The sequence below is a fragment of the Mustela lutreola genome, chromosome 9 (assembly GCF_030435805.1).
Source record: "Mustela lutreola isolate mMusLut2 chromosome 9, mMusLut2.pri, whole genome shotgun sequence".
Taxonomy (NCBI): Eukaryota; Metazoa; Chordata; class Mammalia; order Carnivora; family Mustelidae; genus Mustela; species Mustela lutreola.
Genome location: NC_081298.1, coordinates 133,335,654 through 133,359,630, shown reverse-complemented (window position 1 = coordinate 133,359,630; position 23,977 = coordinate 133,335,654). Strand labels below are relative to the sequence as shown.

Here is a 23,977-nt window from a genome sequence, read left to right as displayed (position 1 = left end):
TCATTTTTATTATTTTCTTAAGGATTTATTTATTTATTTGAAAGAGAGAGAGAGTGCGCACACGTGCGCAAGCAGAGTGGGGGCAGAGAGAGGAGGAGAGGGTCCCAAGCAGAGCCCCTGCTGAGCGTGGAGCCCCAGACGGGGCTTGATCTCATGACCTTGAGATCATGACCTGAGCCAAAATCATGAGTCGGACGCACAACCAGTTGAGCCATGCAGGCACCCTCTAAATAGCATTTTTAACCTGCCCCTTGCTATCTATAATGCAAATGCTATTTTTTGCAGAATAATTTATTATGCCTTGTCACTCTGCGTTTTGCACGCAGAATTCTCTTGCTTACAAGGCAGTTAACCCTTCTCTGTCACTTGACAAATTCATCAGGTTTGAAGATTGATCATTGTCCTCTTTTCTCTAACTTCTTTGCCAACCTGCCCACTAATGTATAACATAATTAAACTCCCTCATTTGAACTACATCTGCATTTTGTGATCCAATTTGATCAAAGCTGACGAAGAATAAACTGTGAATGCTGAGTGCCAAAGCTCTTCCTTAGTACCCCAGCCCCACATACCCCTTAATTTGCCATGCGTGGTCTATATCACTTCCCTCAGTATAATTTCTATGCCACACCACATCTCTTCCCCTCTCCTGACGCCCATTAATAGACCTCGTTTAAGGAGTTCAAGGGCAGGGAGCATGTCTTATTTATCTAGGTGTCTCCATTGCCTAGACTGAACTTAAAGAAGTGGCTTGATGAAATTTCATCAATTAGTACTACAGATTTAGTTGACGGTAAAATGTCTTAATTCTTTCTGATTTTGGACATTAACCAAACCAGAAATGGCATTTAGCTACCAATGCCTCACCTGTGTCTTACATCATACATCTCATTCCGAAACTCAGAAACTATTATCTGTGGTCGTGATGTTCCCCGTGAATAAAACCTTTCCATCAGGGCCTGAAGAACTCTTTCATCAGCATGGTTATGGCAACAGTAGGCCTGCAGAAGTCCTTTCAAGCAAGATTCGATAGCCAAAGCAAGTTCGGGGTCACGAAGATGAATGCAAGCTCCTAAAGGCAAGAGAAAATTATTAAAAGGCCCATAAATACTTATTTTGAAATATTAATGTAACTATCTTCTTATAACTGTTTATAAGTGACTTCAAAATATTTTCACATAAAGAAGCTTAAATGACATTACAGATCTTATGTTAACTATATGGGAGATCCCCACATATCCACTGGATACACTGGGGCGAAAACCCATCAAATCCTGTGAAAAGAACTGCCCCAGTAACTCCAGTGTAAACCAACAGAGGTTTTTCGGTGTAAGTGTATACTACTTGAGCCTCTGAATGGCACTTTGGAAAGTAAACCAAAAGGTTTACAGATTCTTCATTATTTTCTGTAAAACTGATTAACACTGGTATTTTTAGATGAGGAAAATACCAGGAATTGGTATTTCAGGAATGGATGAGGAAATGCCTCATCCATTGAAACAGATACTGGTATAGAGGTACATATCATTTATATGAACAGACTTTACCGTAATACTTAATACTGCGTGAAATGCTGTACTAACACAGTAAGACAATACTTTAACAACAAAGCATTTTTATGTTGACAGCATCATTTTCACTTAACAATATTACACAATTAGAGATAACTCCTCAGAAGAATTCAACAGATACATATATTATTTAATCTCATGTATAATAGGGATAATTCAATAAACCCAGGATTTATACTTGAAAAAGGACTTAGGAATAAAGTTTTCCAACCTAAACAGAAAATAAGAAAATAAGTCATTTAATAAAGGATACATAAAATTCAGGTAGTGAGAGGCCTTCTGATTCTATTATTGCCACTGGATTTTCTGACTAACCAATTATTTTCAAATTAGTTCATTCGTTTATTCATTCATTCAGGAAAAAAAGTTAGATCAGATTATTCAACTCAATAGTTATTTTTTCCTTTTCCTAAGTTTTCTTGCTTTTTTTTTTCCTTTTTCTAAGTTCTTATGCTTTAAAAATGCAAAAGAGAAATTATAAAGTTTAAAGTGATTTTTATCCCTGTATCCACAGGGATACAATTAAAATCCACATACACTTATGTTCCTTTTTGATAAGTTTTAAAACTAGATTCAATAGACCCTTTCTGAAAATAAAACCTTATTTTTAATGTTTCTTATACCCTGACCAAATGGTGACAAATACCTAAAGGGCCCACGGGTTTACACGTAAAAAGCCCACGTCTATAGGCATCATCTATTGCTTCAAGAAGGGCTGGAACATGAGGGCCAAATCTTTTCAGTCGATCAGTTTTACTATCTTTTAATTCTTTCAGTTGCCTCTGATTATAGCTCAGTGTATGCTTGACATCTAATTCTTCTCCCCTAAAAAATAAAAGTGAAAAACAGAAGAGATATGAGTATAGTTATACAGAAATATCCAGCCTCTCCCCCCAACACCTGCATATCAGTGAATGACTCAGCTACCCTAAAGACTGAAGTCAGATTTCTTTATTTGAAAATGATGGTGTTACTAGAGAAAAATAGTCTCAAGTCCTTAAAACTTAGCACAAGAAAAGAAATGATGCCATGGGAATGAGGATTAGAAATTCCAGAAATGGCCCAGCTCTACAAGTGTTATAAAAGTCTGAGAAAAGTGATTTTTTTTTTAAGATTTTATTTATTTATTTGACAGACAGAGATCACAAGCAGGCAGAGAGGCAGGCAGAAAGAGAAGAAGGCAGGAGAGAAGAGGAAGCAGGCTCCCCGAGGAGCAGAGAGCCCTAAGCAGGGCTCGATCCCAGGACTCTGGGATCATGACCTGAGCTGAAGGCAGAGGCTTTAACCCACTGAGCCATCCAGGCACCCGGAAAAGTGATTTTTAAAAGATATCTTATTCAATACAAGAAACAACAACCATAATAAAACATGTTTTCTCTCTTTCTATAAAGACCAAACCATCTGATTTTCAAGTCATTGAAAAAAAATCATTATAGGGATATTGAAACTTACTTAATTCTGATCCGTTCTTCTTTGTCCTTTTCTATGGCTTGCTGAAACTGTTCTATCTCTTGATTTATTGAGCTTTCTTGATCCTGCAAGGCCTTTACTCTCTCTTTTAACCAAGATATTTTTTTTTGCCTTTCCAATCGTTCAGGTTCCAAAGATTGATCGGTACTAACAATAAATAATCCAAAATGGAAAATGTTAAGTGAAAAACTTAACATTTAAAAAATACAAAGCTATGTGATAAAATTCCTTTACAAATAATATGAAAAATATAATACCCCACTTTGCAACTTGGCTGTATTACAAAATGAGGCAATCGTGAACACGGCAAAGTAACCATCTTACCTTTTCTTTAGTTCTTCGATTCTTTTGCAAAGCTGTTCATCATCTTTCATTAATGCTCTATACTCGTTTAGGGAACGATTATATAAAACCTGAAAAAACATTAGACACAGTTTGGGAAGATAAAAAAATATATTAATCCCATTCAAATCCACTTTTGCCAAATCTTCGTATCGGCGGCTAAATATATACAAAAATATATTTTTAAAACAAAGTACATAAATGGCCATATGAAACCATTATTTTTTAAAGTCTGAAAGCAGCACAGATTTCTACCTAATTGCAATAACTCTACTTTTAAAAGTAAATGAACAGTATTTGTGTTTGATATGCAGCATTTAACATTCCAGGTTGGAAAATTTCTCTCACCTCAGCTTCATTATAGACCCTTTTCTTAGCAGTAACATCAGTTTTCAACGCCATACATTCTGGTGCTCTTGCATTTGTCTCTTGACTAATCTTTTCCAGTTTATCTTGAATATCTTTGTATTTTTTTTCTGCTTCATTAAGTCTAACCTTTAAGAAAATAATATCGTTGGAGTGTTTTTTACTTTTCTTCAATAAACAGAAAAAAATTTTTAAACTTAGTTTTACTCTTAATAATCTCAAGATATCAGGTAAGTAAACTTAATTACATGAAATACTAAAATACAATTTTTAATTCTACATTTAGTTATCCAACAAATGTGCTATCTTCTGGGGATACAAAGAGTAACAACGGTTTGCAGGTAACAAAACCAAACAGAGACAGACAAAATTTCGCAGAAGAACAGACTGCTTAAATTGATCATAGTTTGGATATAATAATGCTTAAGTTGGCTATGTCTATAATTGTGGAAGCCCAGGGAAAGAACCCAGAGGTCTGCCAGAAAAAGTCAAGAATGCCTTCAAGGCAGAAGTAGCATTAGAGCTGAGACTTCAAAGATTAATCCATATGTACCAGCAGAAAGGCTGGGGAAAGGTGTTAGAGGCAGATGGGAAAGCATGCAGAAAGGCACTAATACAACTTTCAGCAATGAAAATATTTGAGCTTAATCTGAGAGGGTGGTGGTGGGAACTGAGCCAAAGCATGCAAGGGCCCAGAATTTCCTAACAATCAGCTTACAACTTAACCCTCCAGACCACAGGGAGACAAGACATGACCAAATCTGTACATCAAGTCACTTTGGAAGCACATGCAGGGTGGAGGGAAAATGAAAAGAAACAGCGTCAGTAAAGAGGTAACATTCCAGAGCAAAATGAATCAGAAACCAAAACGGGACACTGACAATAGGAATGGATTAGAAGAAACGATATGAGAACTGTCTGGATCAGGGATTAGCAAACTTTTTAATGAGTCAGATAGTGTAGCAGACACTATTTCTTCATATCCCTTCCACTTAATAGTCATTCTGTACTCAACTACCACGCGTAAGACTACATGAAAGGTTTTATGTAAGACATGGTAGGAAGATACAAATATAAAACAAGACCGTTCTTACCCTCCAGAAACTTACCACTTACTACAGAGTGCCCAAATGCTTAAGTGGGCCAAAGGCCTGCAGAACTGAAGTATCACCCAGCCTCAAGATCCTCCTTTTCTCATTTGAAAAACCGTGAACATTTATTACATTTAATTCAGACTGGATTTAATTACTTTATTTTTTACTTTTTTTAAAGACATATTTTATTTTGAAGTAATCTTTACACCCAACGTGGGGCTCAAACTTAACAACTCCATAATCAAGAGTCATATGCTCTACTGACTGAGCCAGCCAGGCGCCCCAGATTCCATTTTTAGGTTGGAGATTATCTAAAGAGAAAAATAACTTAAGATCTTCCTCTATGACAGTTAAGAAATGAGGATAAGGAGAATTTGGTGGGAAAAAAATTCCAGAATATTCTCAGAAAAATGAAAATCTGAGGTGAGAAAAGGTGAGTGGGGCTGAACTTCCATTTGCTACCTGAAGAGGGAATAAGAAATTCAGCCTTTTTCTGTTATTTTTACATATTTATTTCTTACTTTTGATGGATGAATAACACTTAAAGGGAAGAAAATATATCTGCTTACTATAAAAAAGCAATGTGGGCAAGATTACATTCTATATTATAAACTAAGCTTGGGGGCCCAAAACACTTCAGTAGAACAAAATACTAACAGGTTAAGTCAGCCACACTTAACTAAGTAGAGCTTCTGTAAAAATGAAAAGCCTACAAGTTCTACTTCTAGCATGACAAAAGGCAAGGAACTCTGCACTGCGGGCTACATACCCTTGTGAAATACTAAAAGACCACTCAAGTGCAAATTTTAACCTGGTGAATTATACGATGTATGAATTATACTTCAATAAAGCTGTTAAACAAAGAATGAAAAGGCAAGTATGAAGAGTGAGTGCATCGGCTATATGATAAAAAGTCCCTGTGGACAGCCCTAACAGAGTATCACTGCTTTTATTTACCATCCAACCAACTTCTACCTCTATCCCAAGTGGAAGACTCTTGAATCATACATAAATAGCATAGCTTCCCCCTGGGATCTTAAATCTCAGGTTGAAATTAATCTTAACAGACCTAACAACTTGTCCCACACATGCTGCACCTACATGAAATCCTCTGATGGTTCTGGGCCCTTAAACTTTAGTTCCCTCAAATTTCTGGTAGCAATCTCTGGGCACTGTGCTTAACTTCATGATACTTAGCTTTCTAATTGACTATTATCCTAGCACCTCAAGACTTTTTATATGTTGATACGCCCAATGAACACAAGAGTAAAAGCTTCATATTGTAGCATCGCTGGTTGATAAGAAAATACCACTGTCCACATGCATGAGTTTAGGGTGTTTTATCACCGGGCTCAACTGGCTAATCATGTCCAAACACAATACTCCTTTTAAAAAAGAGTTGCTGGGGAGCCTGGGTGGCTCAGTTGGTTGGGCATCTGACTCTTGAATTTGGCTCAGGTCATGATCTTGGGGCTGTGAGATGGACTATGTTAGGCTTGATGCTCAGTTCAGAGTTTACTTGAGATTCTGGGTTCCTCTCCTCCCTCTGGCCCTCCCCCTGCTTATGCTGCCTAACAGCCCTCTCACCAGATAAAAAAATTAAATGTAAAAAAAATAAATAAGTAAAAAAGAGTTGCCACTTTAGTACTTGAGCAAAAGTTTATGTTAGTTCCATTTAAGTAATAAATTCAAGCAGATAAATATATAGGTTGAAACTGCTCTTTCTGTAGGTCTTTTAAAATGGTCTAATATAAAAAAAGGTCTAATATCAGTAATCTCATATGATTTAAACTGCTAAATCTGTATTAAAAAAACAATTACCTGCTGTTCTTCCATCTTCCTGTCAAGTCTAGCAGCACGATCTTCCCCAATTTTGATATTATCTCTGATAGCATTCAATTGTTTTTCAATTTCATTGACCTAAAAAGAAATTATAGTGTAAATCACATCTAAGAGTGACTGTAACCAAATATTTTCTACATATTAAAAGCATAAGTGAATAATAGAGAAAAAATTACCACTGCCCAAGCCATTTCATGTTTCAAGTATTCTAAATTAGTCTTCATTGTACTTAAACCCGCAATACTTTGAAAACGTTCTTCTTTCTCCAAACACTGGCGTTTTAGTTCAATAAGTCGCTTTAAAAAAAAAAAAAAAAAAAAAAAAAAAAAGGATTTGTTTCTTATCAACATTGAAAAGACAAGAAGACTCTTCAGCAATTATATATTTTTTGAATGCACCCCCTTAACAAGTATTAAAAACGATATGCAAGGGAATGACTTCCTCAAGGTAAAAATAAAAGTGCCTTTGGTTCTTTGGTATACTTTTATTAGGTGTAATTGTTTTCTTAATTTCTGCATTATAAAAATGGCCAAATACTCATCAAATGAAGATCAAAGGAATAAAAGGTTTAAGACGAATACAGACAAATCACAAAACTCAGTTTCCCATTTCTCTCAACTCTTTATCCGACAGAGAGACTGGTATGTTCTTCTGGGCAAAGTATGCCCAGTACTCACTCCAAAGATAATGGAAGACACATAAGAAATTTATTTCTAAAAGCCAAGTAAGTTATAATTATTTACTTATTTACTTTATTTTTTAAGTAGGCTGCACATCCAGTGTGAAGCCCAACATAGGGCCCAAACTCAGAACTTTGAGACCAAGACTGAGCTGAAATTGAGCTGGACACCCAATCAATTGAGCCAGACATCCCAATTTATAATTTTTTTAAAATCTAAGCTCTCCTTAATAAATAAAATCATCAGGGGCACCTGGGTGGCTCAGTGGGTTAAATTTTCAGCTCTTGATTTTGGCTCAGGTCATGATCTCAGGGTCATGAGACTGAGCTGCTGCCGCCCCATCTCCCTGGGCTCTGTGCTGGGTAGAGACTGCTTGAGATTCTCTCTCTTTGTCTCTATCCCTCTGCCCCTTCCCCGCTTGCTTGTATGCACACACATGCTCTCCAAAAATTAAATTAATAGTATAAATCATCAAACAAGTGTCAAATATAATGACATTAAAACAGCTTCTGAGGTGATTTAGATTCTGTACACCTGGGCAGATGGCCTCCCCACTTCATCCGTGCTTACCATCTTCTAATAGGGCCTCACACTGTGGACCTAATATGTCCCCATCAGTCACTTTCCCAATTCTCCAGAATTATTTCAATCCATTATCACTCTCTTCAAGCCTCATACTCCCCCATCACCCTAATTCCTCACTCATTCTCACTGCCTCCTACTTCAGAGAACTTAGAGCCACCGGAGGAAACTCTCTCCAACTTCCACCAACCTCATTTACAAATCTAAAGCAGGAGGAGGTGGCTTCCTGACACTGAAGTCCAGCCCCCATCTCCTACCTACATATTTTGGATCCAACCACCAGCTTCTGCCTTCTCAGGAGGTCTGAATTAGTTCACTTTTCATGCCTATCTTTCCATCTTTGTTTCCACTTGGACCTCTTCACTGACTTCCTTCTGTTATCATGTTTAGTCTTTACTCACTTATCTTTCCCATTTACAAACAAAACCGCCACTACCCATGCTTGGGCACCTCCTCTTCCTCTCCTCCCCTAAGTTTTCTGAAAGTTATCTCTCTTCCATTTTCTCATATTTTCAGCCCCACAAATCTGGCTTCTGCTTTCACCACTACTGAAACTTCTCTTGTCACAGGCCTCTCTGCAGATTAGGTCACTAAATACAGGGAGCACCTGTCAAACCTTGTGGTGCTTGCCACTGACCACTGTCTTCTCAAATTCTCTTCTCTTGGCCTCTGTGGCTTCCATGAGCGTTTCTCATGGCTCAGGCCCGGATCCACTTTCCTCTCCTTCTCAGCAAGCTAAGTCATTCCTGCAGCTTGCACACCAACAATACACTAATGAGTCTCAAATTTTTATTGAAGCCAGACTTCTGAATTCCTCACTCATATGTCCAATTGGATGTTTTGTAAGCACCTCAAAACTAATGTGTTCAAAATGAAATTCATCATTTTTCTAAAAAGAAAAAAAAGAAAGAAAAGAAAAAATGCTCCTCTTTCCAAGATTCCTATCTTAAGAAACTTAGCCTACAGCTCAGGTCATCCACCTGGAGGTCAGTCAGTCACCTTTGTTATCTCTTCTGTCTCAACTTCACTCCTCCTTGTCCCACAATCACATCTGCTCAAATCATTTCAAAACTCCCCTCCACTAACCTGCTACTACTCTTACGTCATCATTATATCTATGGACAATGATAACTCTTTATCGATCTCTCTACATTAGTTCTTTCCTTACAGTGATTCACTCTCTTCCACAGATTACAAATATTCATTTAGTCAATCATCCATTTCACGTGCTCTACAGCTCTTAGGTTTACAAGGTCCTCTACAGTTTGGCCTCTTCATTCTCACCCTGTGCACTCCGGCCAATCTGGAATTCTTTCAACTTTCTAAAAGCACCGTATACTCTCTCGCCCAAGACGCTGCCACACTCTTACCCCAGGACCCACACCCTTCCTTACTCTCTTCATCCCTTCCCTGGCATGGTTCACCTTTCAGTTCTCACCCTGGATACCATCCTTAACGACGACACCCCTCCCATGTCTCTACCCCCACTGCTGATACCCTCTGAAATGCTTTTGTACAAATCTAATCACAAGTCCTTTAGTAGGGCCCACCATACTGGTATTTACTATATTTTCCTGCTGAACAGTTAGGTTTCTGACCCCAGAACCCGGATATATATTTGCCGTCATATGGCCATAGACAACGCACAATGCCAGGGTTTTTGTTGACTGAACACCTTCTAGTTTCTATATAACCTTCACATACTATTTCCTACAGATTTAAATATTCAAGTCTAGAGCTTATTTTGAGAATATAAGACATTAATTAATTAGAAAAAAAGCTCTTATGTGGGCTTATTATATATAAGGAATTCTGCTACATGATACAGGGAAACAGTTCTTAAGCTTCATAATCAAAACATCTTTAGTAGTTGATAACAAAGTATACCATAGAGAAAGTGGGTGTTCAACCCCCAGCTGTCTGAAGCAAATACATTTTTTCAAAGTCCTGATTTATTATTTTTAAAATAATAAGTAAAACATATGCTATCATTTTTTAAAATATGCAACTATTTCCTCTTCCCAAAAACACCATACACCAAGAAATTGTGTTGTATTAATTCTGTGGCTTATAGTTGATAGTGTGCCTCCTGGCACACTACCACTATCCTGGGTTTGAAGGGATAATGTGAGGAATAAAAATAAATATATCCATCCTTGTTGTTAAGAGTTTTCATACAACCACAGACCTAACTTTAAATATGCAATCCTGAAAACCTAAAGTAAAAGGGTCACGGCAGCACCAAATAAAGCTGAGCTGGGTCAATCATTAGCACAATTCTGTGTCAAAAGAACAAGCTACGAACTAGCTGAAAGCTCCCCTGATTTTAGAAAACCAATTAGGCAACTAAAGAACAAGATACAGAATCACAATAATTGGTGAGAGTCAATGTACAGGAGAAAAAGCTGAAATGTAAGCCTTATGATTCTGAGGTCCTTGATTAGCATAGAGAAGGTTGGATCTTCAGGAATCTGATGAAAGTACAAGAAGAAAATATAGCAGATGTAAAACCAAATTTAAGAAAGTCACACTGGCTTGAGTAATTTCAGATTCACACAAGTATACACAGCTGCCAAGCTGGTGAGTACTGATGTGAAAGGTGCTACCAAGTCATCAGTGCTTCGTGAATGTTAACATTTCCCCAGTGTGAGGAAAGAGTTATCTACCACAGATAACAACAAATGCATATTATGTTTTTTATCAACTTGAGGCATGTGCTTATTTTGCATTCAAAAGAAATATTATAGTTTTTTAAATTACATATAGTGGGAATTAGTGATACTTTACTGTAATACCAACTAGTCATATATCAAGGCTTAAGCTGTAAAATACTGCTCTGTCCTCTAGTTTATGGCCTAACAGAGGAAAACGTGTACATACCCATTATGCCAAAACAAAAAAGTAAAGGCTGATACATGCCCTGAATATAAAAACCACATGTCCTATATTTCATAGAGTGTATGAAAGTGTCATTAGTTTTATACAGATACACACCTACAGACAGGTGTACAATTATACAGTACCACTTATAAGTACTACATAAATTTGACTGATCTCAAAACTATCTGCATTAAGTATTTACAAACCTCTTCTCCTTGATTTATCTGCTCCTTTGTTCTTTCTTTTGTTTCCATAATATATGAATAATCTTCTTTCATCTGTTCAAGTTGGGTTGCTTTCATAAAAAACTGTATCAATAAGAAAAACACAATTAGGAGTTTGTAAATTTCCACAGAACTGAAAAAAATCTGTTGGTCTCCAAAAATATTTGAACAATTATGTAAAATGATATTAAAAACACACTCAAGTTTTCACACCTAAAATTTACTTAATATACTCTGTTGATATCTATACATTCGTTTGCAATAGCTCTTAAAAACCCACGTTAAGAAAACACTTCTGGTGTAAGAATAATACCATCCTGAAAACTCATTTTCACTGATTCTTTCATTCTTTAAACAAATATGAATAAAAAGAAAACATCTCTATTCTTGATCTTGGTACATCTTGAATTTTTAGAAAAGGAAATAATGAAACCCATTCAAAAGTTATAGCAATAGTCGTCATCAAATATTTTGTAAGCTTTCTAAATAATTTATAGTTTAAAGGTTATTATGTATGGCCAATCATTCCCTTGAATTTCCTTAAAGATTAATTTTAAAATAATCCATTCTCTGGCAAAGACCGAGAAGGCAAGAAGCAAGAAATGTTGGAGAAATTGTGGAGAAAAGGGAGCCTCTTACACTGTTGGTGGGAATGCAAGTTGTTGCAGCCACTTTGGAATACAGTGAGGAAGTTCCTTAAAAAACTAAAAATAGGAACGCCTGGGTGGCTCAGTTGGTTAAGCAGCTGCCTTCGGCTCAGGTCATGATCCCAGCGTCCTGGGATCGAGTCCCACATCGGACTCCTTGCTCCGCAGGGAGCCTGCTTCTCCCTCTGACTCTGCCTTCCACTCTGTCTGCCTGTGCTCGCTCTCGCTCGCTCTCTCTCTGACAAATAAATAAATAAAATCTTTAAAAAAAAAAAAAATTAAAAATAGACCCTATAACCCAGAAATTGCACTACTGGATATTTACCCCAAATATACAGATGTAGTGAAAAGAAGGGCCGTGTACACTCCAGTGTTCATAGCAGCAATGTCCACAAAAGCCAAAATATGGAAAGAGCCAAGATGCCCTTCAACAGATGAATGGATAAAGAAGATGTGGTCCATATACATAAAGGAATATTACTCAGTCAACAAAAAGGATGAGTACCCAACTTTTGCATCAACACTGATAGGACTGGAGAAATGCTGAAGTCATGTGAAATAAGTCAGAGAAAATCAGTTATCATATGGTTTCACTTATTTGTGGAACATAAGGAATAGCATGGAGGACATTAGGAGAAGGAAGGGAAAAATGAAGGGGGAGAAATTGGGAGTGGGAGACAAATCATGAGAGATTATGGTCTCCAGGAAAGTTGGGGAGCCTAGTGATGGGTATTAAGGAGGGCACAGATTGCATGGAGCCGTGGGTGTTATACGCAGACAATGAATCATGGAACACTACATCAAAAACTAACGATGTACTGTATAGTGACTAACATAACACAATAAAAAAAAATAACAATAACTTTTAAAAAAGAATAATCCATTCTCTCAGAATTTAAAGCCAAAAAGTGAAAACAAGAATTTACCAAGAAAATTATACTTCCATCATATTTAGACCTTCCCTAAATTAGTTCTACAGTATTACTGTAAATAGGTGGCTTTAAAAAACCCAACTCAATATTTATTATGTGAGCAAGAGTTATGTTCGGTAGATATGGTTTATCTATAAATGTATTCTTTTTGATAAATTCCTATCTCCTTTGGTGCTCCTTACTTTGTATTTGTCTCCCTCATTTTTAGACTGCAAGAACTGCTTGCTCATCTCTTGTGTTAAAACAGAAACTGGATTATCCACCTGAAACAAACAAGAGAGGTTATTTTTGATTATTTCATTTTAACACCTTAAAAATAAATGAACTGAAATATAGCATACAATTCACCAACGGTGTCATCAAGAAGGCTAAGGTTAGAGTATTTAGGTAAATATACAAAGAAAAAATATTAGAACTTCTTAATGTGAAGAAAAGGTTTCATTACTTCATGATACTAAAATAAATACCATATACAAAATTATTCTGCCACTCAGTGAGGGCACAGGCATATTTCTTTTACCTGTTTTATAGAATGTCACTCCTATGCTACTGGTTAATAATCAGACAACAGTGAGTAAAGCCCTCAGCTGCCTTGGGTTTTTGTGTTTCATGGCCCTATGTAGCCCTGGGCAAGTCAGTTTCTCCAACTGAATACAGAAAGTCCAACTAATTTCTCATCAGAATTATGATGACAAGTAGTGTTTATTTTTCTTACAGCAGTTCTTCAGATTTTCCACTTGTTATTATTTCTTCATGATTGTAAAATAAACAGAAATGCTGAAGTCATTTCTACCTTTTGGGGAAGGAATCATTTTAAATAAGCCATTGCTTGAACTGCACTACCTATAACTAACAAGCTAAAGTATAGTTCTATAATGGTAAAGTACAGTAACCAACCAAAGCACAGGGGAGAAAGTTTAAAACATATATATATGAAACTCGTTTCAGAAAGATTCGAGATCATTACTCATTGGTATCTTTAGTTTTAGTAAGAAAGTAATTTGTGTATTAGAACATAATCCCATTTGCAAGTTACAGAATATGTAGGACGAGTAAAAATTAAAAAAAAAATTTTTTTCAGGTTTTATATATTTGAGGAACAGAGAGCATGAGCAGGGGGTGGGGCAGGAGAGGCAGAGGGAGGGGGGAAAAGCAGACTCCCTACCGAGCAGGGAGCCCAATATGGGGTTTGATCCCAGTACCTTGAAATCACGACCCAACTGAAGGCAGGTATTTAACCACTGAGCCACCCAGGTGCCCCTAAATAAAAAAATTTTAAACTTCGTCATTTTGCCATCTGTAAGATGCTAAATGTACTTTGTTAGCATAACAATGGTTTAAAAATCGTCCCTTTTAAATAAAATTTTGTGCTCGCTTCAATAGCACAAATACTTTTTAAGTAAAATTTTGGGTGTCCTCTTCTAAGATAACAAAAACATTTATAGGGTTATAAAGAAACCTCTACGTTACTTTATTATTATCATTATATAGGTAGACCAGACTGCCACGTATTTTTGCTCTGTATCTTAATTTCACACTCCGTCTGACTTCTTAAAAATAAGACCTAATGCACTAGCTTTACCAACAGAGATTTTAACCAAGTTTGAATTAGTAGCTTCACTAAAATTTATATTCTTTTGTCTACATCTTTCTGATTGTTCCTGAAATAGGGTTCCTAGTTCCTAATAGTCCAGCGATTATGTAAGAATCTTGCAGCTTTACCTGTTAAGACTAGAGCAAGCAAAAAGCAAGCACAAACAGGTAAACTTCAGAGAAAGGATAAGAAGGGGAGGCACAGGGGCACCTGGGTGGCTCAGTGGATTGAGCCTCTGCCTTCAGCTCAGGTCATGATCTCAGGGTCCTGGGATCGAGCTTTCTGCTCAGCAGGGAGCCTGCTTCCCCCATTCTCTCTGCCTACTTGTGATCTCTCTCTCTGTGTCAAATAAAGAGATAAAATCTTCAAAAAAAAAAAAAAAAAAGAAGAAGAAGAAGAAGAAGGGGACAGAGGACAAATAAAATTAGGTACTTAAAGACATTAAATATCCTCCTCCCTCTGGGTTATTCTAGGTCATCATTGTCCAATAGATACATAATGCAAATCACACAGATAATTTTAAATTTTCTAGTAGCTACATTAAAAATATAAAAAGAAATGGGTAAAACTGGGATACCTGGGGGGCACAGTAGTTTAAAGCATCTGTCTTTGGCTTAGGTCATGATCTCGGGGTCCTAGGATGGAGCCCTGCATAGGGCTCCCTGCTCAGCACGGAGTCTGCTTCTCCCTCTCCCTCTGCCTTTCCTCCCTGCTCATGCTCTCTCTCTCTCTCTCTCTCTCTCTAGCTCTGTGTTCTCTCTAATAAATAGATAAATTAAAATCTTAAAAAAAAAAAAAGAACAGATAAAATAATTCTAATCTAAAATATTATCATTTTAACATATACCTATATAAAAATGAGATTATTCCTTTGCATTAAGTATTCCAAATCTAGTGGGTATCTCACACTGTAGTGCATGTCAGTTTGGACCACCCACATTCAAGTGCTCAATACCCACATGTGGCGAGTGGTTACTGTACAGGTTAGTGTAGCTCTAGGCCTTCCATATGTTGATCAATGAACCCGAACCTTTGGTTAAATGCAGCATACCAGAAAAGGACTAAAGAAGTTATGATAACAATCTTCAAATATTTCAAAAGAAATAAACATATTTTTATATTCCCCAAGGAAGTGGGAGCTTAGAGAAACAGGCTTTATTCAACTTTTCCATAATAAAAACTTCCTGATGGAGCTGTGCGCAGAAGGACTCAGAAGTCTCAGGCACAAGTGATTTCTCCACCACAATCCACTTAAGCACTTGCTGGAGGGACAGGGGGTAAATGTGGACAGTGAGAACTCTACTGGATGCCCTTCAAGATGCTCCCAAACACCCGATTCCATACACTTTTGGTTTTCTTGATTCTGCTTAAAAATTGTCCTGCATTCTAGTCTCAAATTTATTTGACACATCTGCTTTTCTCTAGATTTTAATAATTATTTTTCTAACCTTCTGTTGCCTGATATACAAGCTACTACCCACATGTAGTTTTTTTTACACTTAATTAAATCAAATCAAACACCTGATTTCTTAGTCCTACATTTCAGGTGCTCAAGAGCAATATATTAGTGGCTGGCCCACTGAGCAGCATCATACAGAATATTTCTACCATCAGAGAAAGATCTTCTGGATAGCTTTGTTCTAAACGAAACTGGAAAAAAGGCCTAGATTCGTAATTATTCTTTGTCCTTGGTGACTCGTCTTGGTGTTCTTCATCCTGGAGTAACTAAGGCAGGGTGGCATATTAGAATGGAACAGGATGCACAGATCCCCAGCCAGGCTCTACCAGCAACCATGCCTAGACCACTGTAGGGGTAAATTTACTTTTTCTAGTTCTATTATCACCTAGAAAATAAAGGTGAATTAGATGACCTCCAAAGACAATTCCAGCACTACTAAGACTACATGCTCTACTTCTAATTATTCGAAGTATCTTAGCAGAAAGGACTGGAGCCTGATCTCCTTAGGTATGATCAGGAACTCCAAAACTATACATAAAGAAGGCTTTCTGTTTCTAGAATAAACTTTTTATCTACAAAAATTTAGCACTGCATTTAGAAAACTATGATGCTATTCTGACTAGGATCGCAGAAAGCAAAGAAACTTTATAGCCTTTATTTAACATCTATTTTAGCCTGTACCAGTATAGACTAGATGTTCTTGACTCCTCTTTCAAATCACAGGTGTTCTAGTAGGCACTGAAAATTCCTGCTGAATTAGTAAATTTTAAGCAACGTTGCTAACAATAGTTGTACATGTTTGTCCTACAGTCAGTTTACTCACAGGAGCCCATTTTAATTCTTTCGACACTACGAATGAAATCACATGAGAGTGACCAGTTACTCTTAAATGAAAATTTAGCAATTACCTGTATGTTAAAATGATCAAGAATCGCAATCAGCTCTTCTTTTCTAGTAGAAACCACGGTACCTGGTTAAGAGAAATACATAAAATGACCAGACTGTTTCTAGGGTAAAAATACAGACAAAAAAATAAGCACTCATTCGCAAATACAAACATTAACTACTTTATCATGTCCTTAAGAACAGGCACACATGGGAGAGAGCCGCAGGCCGCCTGCGTTCCGAGCCAGGCACACGGCAGAGGACAGTGCTCCTCTTCCCCCTGCAGCGAAACACTTGCTTCTCCTTCTCATCTATGGCTTCGCTTCTTCCTTCCTGTCCTTTTCCACCGTTGACTAAGCCCCCTCTCCATGTGTGAGAACAACTACGGGGGTGGAAGGAGGCCCGCAGGTGAGAACAAAGCAGCGCAGCTCGTTTCAAGGGGACCCCAGGCTCTGATAACCGTGGTCCTGCCGTACGTGTCCTGGGGTCAAACACCTGTGGGTGCGTGTCCGTACAGCATCCCGTGTATGTCACACATGCAGCCGACCGATCACATGACGAGACAGAGGTTTCAAGAGTTTGGGAGGAAATTCCCTTTCAATGAATACCTGAGCAATCACTTTGCTCTAGCTGAATATTTACTTGCATGTTATATGAAATGGAAAGACACTCATAACAAACCTGTTTCACTTTTTAGTTTATAAGACCGACTTCCATCCATGCTGATGTGCTGCTGCACGACTATAGAGTTGCCGTACACATTTGCTCTATAGGCATCATCTCCTCTGTTCCGTAATGTTATTGAGATATCAGCTGAGCTGAAGCAAGAAGGTTAAGCTAAGTCACATGAAGACACAGTGCAATTTCAATACTAGGTTACTATAATTTTCAAAACCTCCAAAGTATTTTGCCCAATTCATTTGCGAAGTAGCTTTACACAAGCGATTGATGGCTGACAGGCTATACAGAACAACGTTGAAGATACCACACCTAACAAAAAAGTGAAGTTGAGAATAAGACACAAAAACACTGACTACCTTACCTATAATAGAAATACCACATTCACATAAAAACCACTTTTTTAAATATTCTATTTATTTATTTGAGAGAATAAGAGAGAGCACGAGTGGGGGAAGGAGCAGAGAGAAGGGGAGGGACAAGAGACTACCTACTGAGCAGGGGGCCCCATGTGGGGCTCAACTCCAGGACCCTCAGCTGAAGTCAGACACTTAACCGACTGAGCCACCCAGGTGCCCTAAAACCATTTAAGTTTGGTTGTTTCAAGTCATGTAGATAAGTTATACATTTTCCTATGGGCAATGAGTATTACTATACTGCCTGACTACTCTAAATTACATAACAAAGCATTACACTGACAGCAGACCTTTAAGAATGATTAAGTAACAATTATGGGGAAATAATAATATTTTCTAAGAGCATCAGCATCCAAGAAAGCAACTTTATTCTTTCAAATACTTGGCAATAAAAAAAATGAAAAAAAAAAATGATGTTGGTATCAAGAAACAAATGATTGAAGTTTTATCAGATTACAGAAAAATTATTTTTGAAGTTTTAAAGAAGTACATATTTTAATACATTATGGAAAAAAATATCAATCTTTATTTTTCCACTTTTGTTAAAGTAAGATTAGTAGAAAGACAATGTTCATGCGGTACATTACTAAATATTTTAAAACTTCCTTAAACATAAAAGCAGACAATTCTTTTTTTCCTTGCTCATACGAACATCTGTCAAAATCCTAAAGTCCCTTAATGTGAAACTACTTCAACGGGTAATTAAATAAAATCTTTAATAGTATTTGTTTTCATGAATTTGTAATCATATTCCCAAAGTGCTCCCATTTGTAGGAACTGCAGAAAAACATACTCAAAATAAACTTTACTATAAGCTGGTTAAATTACAGTAGGCACACTCAAAGGTTTCATCTTCTCACCCTCTTCTCCGGGAGTGCTCAAGCAGAAAGACAGGGCTCAGCAGACATGAGTCCCCACCCTGTCTCCCAGGGACTGAACTAAATACAGAAATCTGACACAAACTGAAACAGATTCTCTTCTTTAAGAATTCAAATTAAGAAGAACTGGTAAAACTCAAATAAGGTCTATAGGTTCCTCAGTAATACCAAGGTGAACCACATAGCTTTGGTAAAAGTAACTTTGTTACTTAAGCTGTCAATATTAAGAAAAATTAGATGAAGGTCATACAGGAAACTATACAATCTTTGCAACACTTCCATAAATCTAGATTACTTCATAGTGAAAAGTTTTATCAACAAACCCAAATGAAGGCACAACCAAGTCAAGAGCTAGTGATTCCTTGAGGCCTCTGAGGACCAGAGAAACCAGTTTGCGACATTACCCCCTGACCAGAGGACAGCAGCAAAAGCATACAATGGAGAAACCTGGGAAACCACCAAGACAGACAGACACACCCACAGACATTGGCACTGAATCTGAGACAAAGAGAATGTAAGGGCCCTTCCTTCCATGCACTGCCCCACAGACAAGGGCAGTAAGAGGTCAGTGAGTGCACACACGAGGACACAGAGTAACAAAGACCTGGATAAGTTATAAGGAAGAGAACACATACTCCAGAGATGAGAGAAACACATTTACAAACCCACACACTTGTCATAAGGAGAAATAGGGAAGGGAGTAAAACACTGCATCGCCCATCAAGTGAGGGGGTGAGGCAGGGTGGGACAGCAGAGGAGCTGCAGCATGGATCTAAAAGAAGGGAGTGGCGGACAGAGGCCTACAGACAAAGACACAGAAAGGCAGAGACACAAAACAGAAAGGCCCAGAGCAGGTAATACTTGGTTCTGAGCTCTCTCAATTCCAGTCACTCATGAGACCCAATTGTACTTCTTCCCTGCAGGTTCTAAGACACATATCTCTGAATCTTTCTAATAAATCACCTTTTCTCAACTACTCTAAGCTGGGGGGGGGGGGTGTTTAAATCAGAAATACATAATTAGGACAGATACGTTCCTGAAAAATTGTAATTAATAGGATTTTTAAAAGCTCCTGAGTTGGTTTTAATAAATACTCAAGGCTGTAAACCATTAACTGAAGTATAGTAGGGGAAGGGCAACTGGCCTACCGTAAGGAGAAAAAATATTTTATTTCACTAGCTAATATGATTACCTAGTATTAAGTGAATGCACCTCATGAAAACATTTAAAAAATAAAGTGAGTACAGAGAAACAAAAGCAAAAATGAACTATGGGGACTTCATCAGGATAAAAAGCTTTTGCATAGCAAAGGAAACAGTCAACAAAACTAAAAGGTAACCTACAGAATGGGAGGACATATTTGCAAATGTCTTATCAGATAAAGGGCTGGTATCCAAAATGTACAAAGAACTTATCAAACTCAACACCCAAAAAACAAAAAATCCAGTCAAGAAATGGGCACAAGACAAAGAAGAAACCAGAAACCAAACTGGTTTGGTTTCTGGTTTCTTCTTTGTATGAAGACATACAAATGGCCAACAGACACATGAAAACATGCTCAGTAACACTTGACATCAGGGAAATACAAATCAAAACCACAATGGGATACCACCTCACACCAGTCAGAATGGCTAAAATTAACAACTCAGGAAAACAGATGTTGGTGAAGATGCAGAGAAAGAGGGGACCATCTCACACTGTTGGTGGGAATGCAAGCTGGTGCAGCCACTCTGGAAAACAGTATGGAGGTTCCTCAAAAAGTTGAAAATAGAGCTACCCTATGACCCAGCAGTTGCACCTCTAGGTATTTATCCAAAGGCTACAAACACAGTGATTTGAAGGGGCACCTGCACCCCAATGTTTACAGCAGCAATGCCCATACTACCCAAAATAGGGAAAGAGCCCAGACACCCACTGACAGATGAAGAGATAAAGATGTGGTGTATACATGCATTGGAATATCACTCAGCCATCAAGAAGAATGAAATCTTGCCATTTGCAATGACATGGACAGAACCAGAGGATGTTATGCTAAGTGAAAAAAATCAGAAAAAGACAAATATTATATGATTTCACTCATATGTGGAATTTAAGAAACAAAACAGATAAACACAGGGGAAGGGAAGGAAAAATAAAATGGTAACAGAGAGGGAGATATACCATAACAGACTCTTTTTTTTTTTTTATTTCAATGATTAGACTTTTATTTAAAAATTTTAAAATAATCCACTGATTATTTTTTTACAAATGTCCATGAATTTCTTTTTTTTTAAATTTTTTATTTTTATAAACTATATAATATATTTTTATCCCCCGGGGTACAGGTATGTGAATCGCCAGGTTTACACACTTCACAGCACTCACCATAGCACATACCCTTCCCAATGTCCGTAACCCTACCCCCCTTCTTTCAGCCCCCCTCCCCCCAGCAACCCTCAGTTTGTTTTGTGAGATTAAGAGTCACTTATGGTTTGTCTCCCTCCCGATCCCACCATAACAGACTCTTAACAACAGAGACGAACTGAGGGTTGCTGGAGGGGAGGCGGGTGAGAGGATGGGGTTGACTGGCTGATGGACATTAAGGAGGGCAATTAATGCAATGAGCCCTAGGCATTATACGCAACTGATGAAGCACTAAATTCTACCTTTGAAACTAAGAAACTATATGTTAATTAAACTAAACTTAAATAGAAAATTAAAAATAAAGTGACTATGTATATTTCCTCTCTGAATCATTAAACACCTCTCTTGATCGACAGCAAACATCTACTTTATTCTTTTCATTCCTAGCTACTCCTTGTATTTACATACCTTTAGTATTGTTAGAACTTTGGAGGCACTGGTATCCCGTTGTGACAGAATTTGGATAAAAAAAGGCAAGTTTTTCAAAAAATACTATGGCTGAGGAGAAAAGTTCCATAATAACTGCTCAAAACACCTGTACAAGGAGAGACACGGACAACTTTACTGGGCACTAACTGCTGTCTCCTCACCATCCTGATGTAGCTCATCCTGAATTGCGGTTAAGAGCCATGGAGCCCAATGTCTGTAAATATGGGAGACCCTTAAGTGAAGAGACTATCCATGGGAGTTCTTTCAGAATGACAACACAAACCAGTAGTGCCACAGAAAGAACGTGGCTTCTTTCTCAACTCGGGAAAAAAATCGATCTGCACAGAGGTATCTGGACCAGCAGACCAACGGGAAGAAGGAACAAGGAACAGGCCGTGTAAAACTACGACGCATCTGCTCTGTCCCTGGGTAGCTAGCTCATCTGCAGGAAGTTCTGCAGCCTTGACTGAATCAATCAGAAATGCAGAGTAGGAGAGTATGAGTTTTTGTCCCTCCATAACCCACTCCCAACGGCACAACTGATGTCAGAAATGGGACTGCTGCGAAGATCCCAAAGTCACCAGGGCTAGTATTCGGAAGGCCAGGGGAAAAAGCTGTGAACTAAACATGTTCAAGAAGAACCTGAATAACAAGGGGCATGAGACCTTGGATCACTGAGAGAGGTTTCCAGAGGAGCTGCATTAGGCCCCAGCACCACTGTAAAGGGTTGGTGGCTGACAGAGGGCCGACTCCCAGGTAAAGTACCTCAGGGCACAGTTCTCTGAACCTCACAGGACAAGCATTGCTACAGAGAGCTGAAACCCCCAACTGAGAGCCCAGGTGCTACCAACGGGGAGTGTAATGTTTGGCAGGGGTGGGTGGGGAGCAGTGGGGAGGAGAGTCCCAAGGACTCTCTTGAACCTGAGCCAAACCAACAGACCTTCTTCAGGCAAAGTGGGACAGCCACGATTTTAGATACAGAATCGACTAAGACTAAACTGAAAAGCTCCATGAGCTGATTCTGTAAAAAAGTGATGACAGAACCAGAGAATATAAAATAAGAAGAAATTCACAGATACTGAATATTTTAATCATTTATTTTAAAATGACTTATTTGTGGGAGAGAGAGCATGCACGCTCATAAGTGAGGTTTGAAGCGGGCGGGGGGAGAAGCAGAATCCCCAATGAGCGTGGAGCCCATTATGGGGCTGGATGGATCCCACAACCCTGAGATCATCCCACAACCCCTGAGACGAAATCAAGAGTCAGACCCTCAACTGACTGAGCCAACAAGGCGCACCATGAAATTCACAGATATGAAACATTTTAAATGAAGAAGGGATGACTTAGAAGAATAGTAATGGGTTTGAAAAAGCTGTTTTAAAGCTACTTTTTCAGACAAGGTCAGTAAAAAGGAGATTGAGCTCAGGAAAAGCTTTTAACTGTTATTAACTGTTTAAAATACATTAATATTCCTATCTACAGGCAGCTATATCCTTGAAAGTTGGTGATTCATGTAAGCTGGACTTTTCCTTTTTTAAGTGATATTCTGAGGACAAGTCTCAGAAAGAAGTTTCTGTTTGGGTCCAGATATTTCCCAAGTGGCTAAAAACAAAAAAACAAACAAACAAAAATTTAACCAAGACATAAAACATTCAGTGGTACAGAAAAAAAAATTTTTTTTTTCTACCTCGAAGTTCCTATTTGAAGGAGCAATGTGTTATCTGGCTAGGCAGAGCATGTGATTGTTTGGACAACGAAGATATGTATATTTAAGTATAATGAATTGAAACAGAGCTGGGACCATTAAAAATGTTGAAATAACTTATATTTGACATCAGATATCATTTGGTTGGGGACTACGGAGAGGAGAAGACCTTGCTAGGCTGGGACCCAAATAAGATAAGGAGAGACAGAAAATATGCTGTTTGTTACCAAGTAGTTTGTTTCCAAGGCCATACAGCATGGGAAATTATTTTCTGTGTATCTTCACCCCTTCTCCTGTGTCCACTTGGAACTCTGGCTTAGGGTTAAGATTCCCATGGTTTTCAGAGAGATACATGAAAAAACTGCAGTCCTGGTTTACAGCCCATCCCTGTTCTATATTTTAGTAATAAAACTGAAGTGACATGGATATGACACTGAGCAGAAGGAAAGTCTATTATACGAAAAAAGATCACTTAATTCTCAAAGTTCCAGAGGTTCTAGGCATGGGGCATGCAAGAGAGAAACGAGAGATGCAGGCAGCCTCACTCTGAGAGCTAGTATAACAGAGTTTTGGGCTTCCAGTTTTTTGGAGACGCAAGGATCCCTTCAGAGTTACTTGAAGTTGTATTAAGAAAAGGAGATCAGGGCACCTGGGTGGTTCAGTGGGTTAAGCCGCTGCCTTCGGCTCAGGTCATGATCTCAGGGTCCTGGGATCGAGTCCCGCATCGGGCTCTCTGCTCAGCAGGAGCCTGCTTCCCCGCCTTTCTCTGCCTGCTTGTGATCTCTGTCAGTCAAATAAATAAATAAAATCTTTAAAAAAAAAAAAAAAAAGAAAAAGAAAAGAAAAGATCAGCCTGAAGAGTGGTCTTAATGGGCAAAAGGACCTAAGTCTAAGACA

General features: G+C 38.1%; 1 protein-coding gene across 2 annotated transcripts in view; it reads right to left on the bottom strand.

Annotated features, from left to right (window-relative positions):
- The window catches only part of SMC6 (structural maintenance of chromosomes 6), a 74,499-nt gene that overhangs the window by 37,981 nt on the left and 12,541 nt on the right, over positions 1 to 23,977 (bottom strand). Inside the window, exons 5-15 of one of the 2 annotated variants that reach the window (XM_059132594.1) lie at positions 17,250 to 17,386; positions 16,592 to 16,653; positions 12,813 to 12,893; positions 11,034 to 11,135; positions 6,862 to 6,981; positions 6,665 to 6,763; positions 3,732 to 3,878; positions 3,366 to 3,454; positions 3,024 to 3,188; positions 2,218 to 2,396; positions 868 to 1,072 (exon numbers count right to left, since the gene is read on the bottom strand). In XM_059132594.1, the coding sequence (XP_058988577.1) occupies positions 868 to 1,072; positions 2,218 to 2,396; positions 3,024 to 3,188; positions 3,366 to 3,454; positions 3,732 to 3,878; positions 6,665 to 6,763; positions 6,862 to 6,981; positions 11,034 to 11,135; positions 12,813 to 12,893; positions 16,592 to 16,653; positions 17,250 to 17,386 (1,386 nt within the window). The remainder of the gene's footprint in view (positions 1 to 867; positions 1,073 to 2,217; positions 2,397 to 3,023; positions 3,189 to 3,365; positions 3,455 to 3,731; positions 3,879 to 6,664; positions 6,764 to 6,861; positions 6,982 to 11,033; positions 11,136 to 12,812; positions 12,894 to 16,591; positions 16,654 to 17,249; positions 17,387 to 23,977) is intronic. The other variant, XM_059132595.1, reaches the window with a different exon arrangement.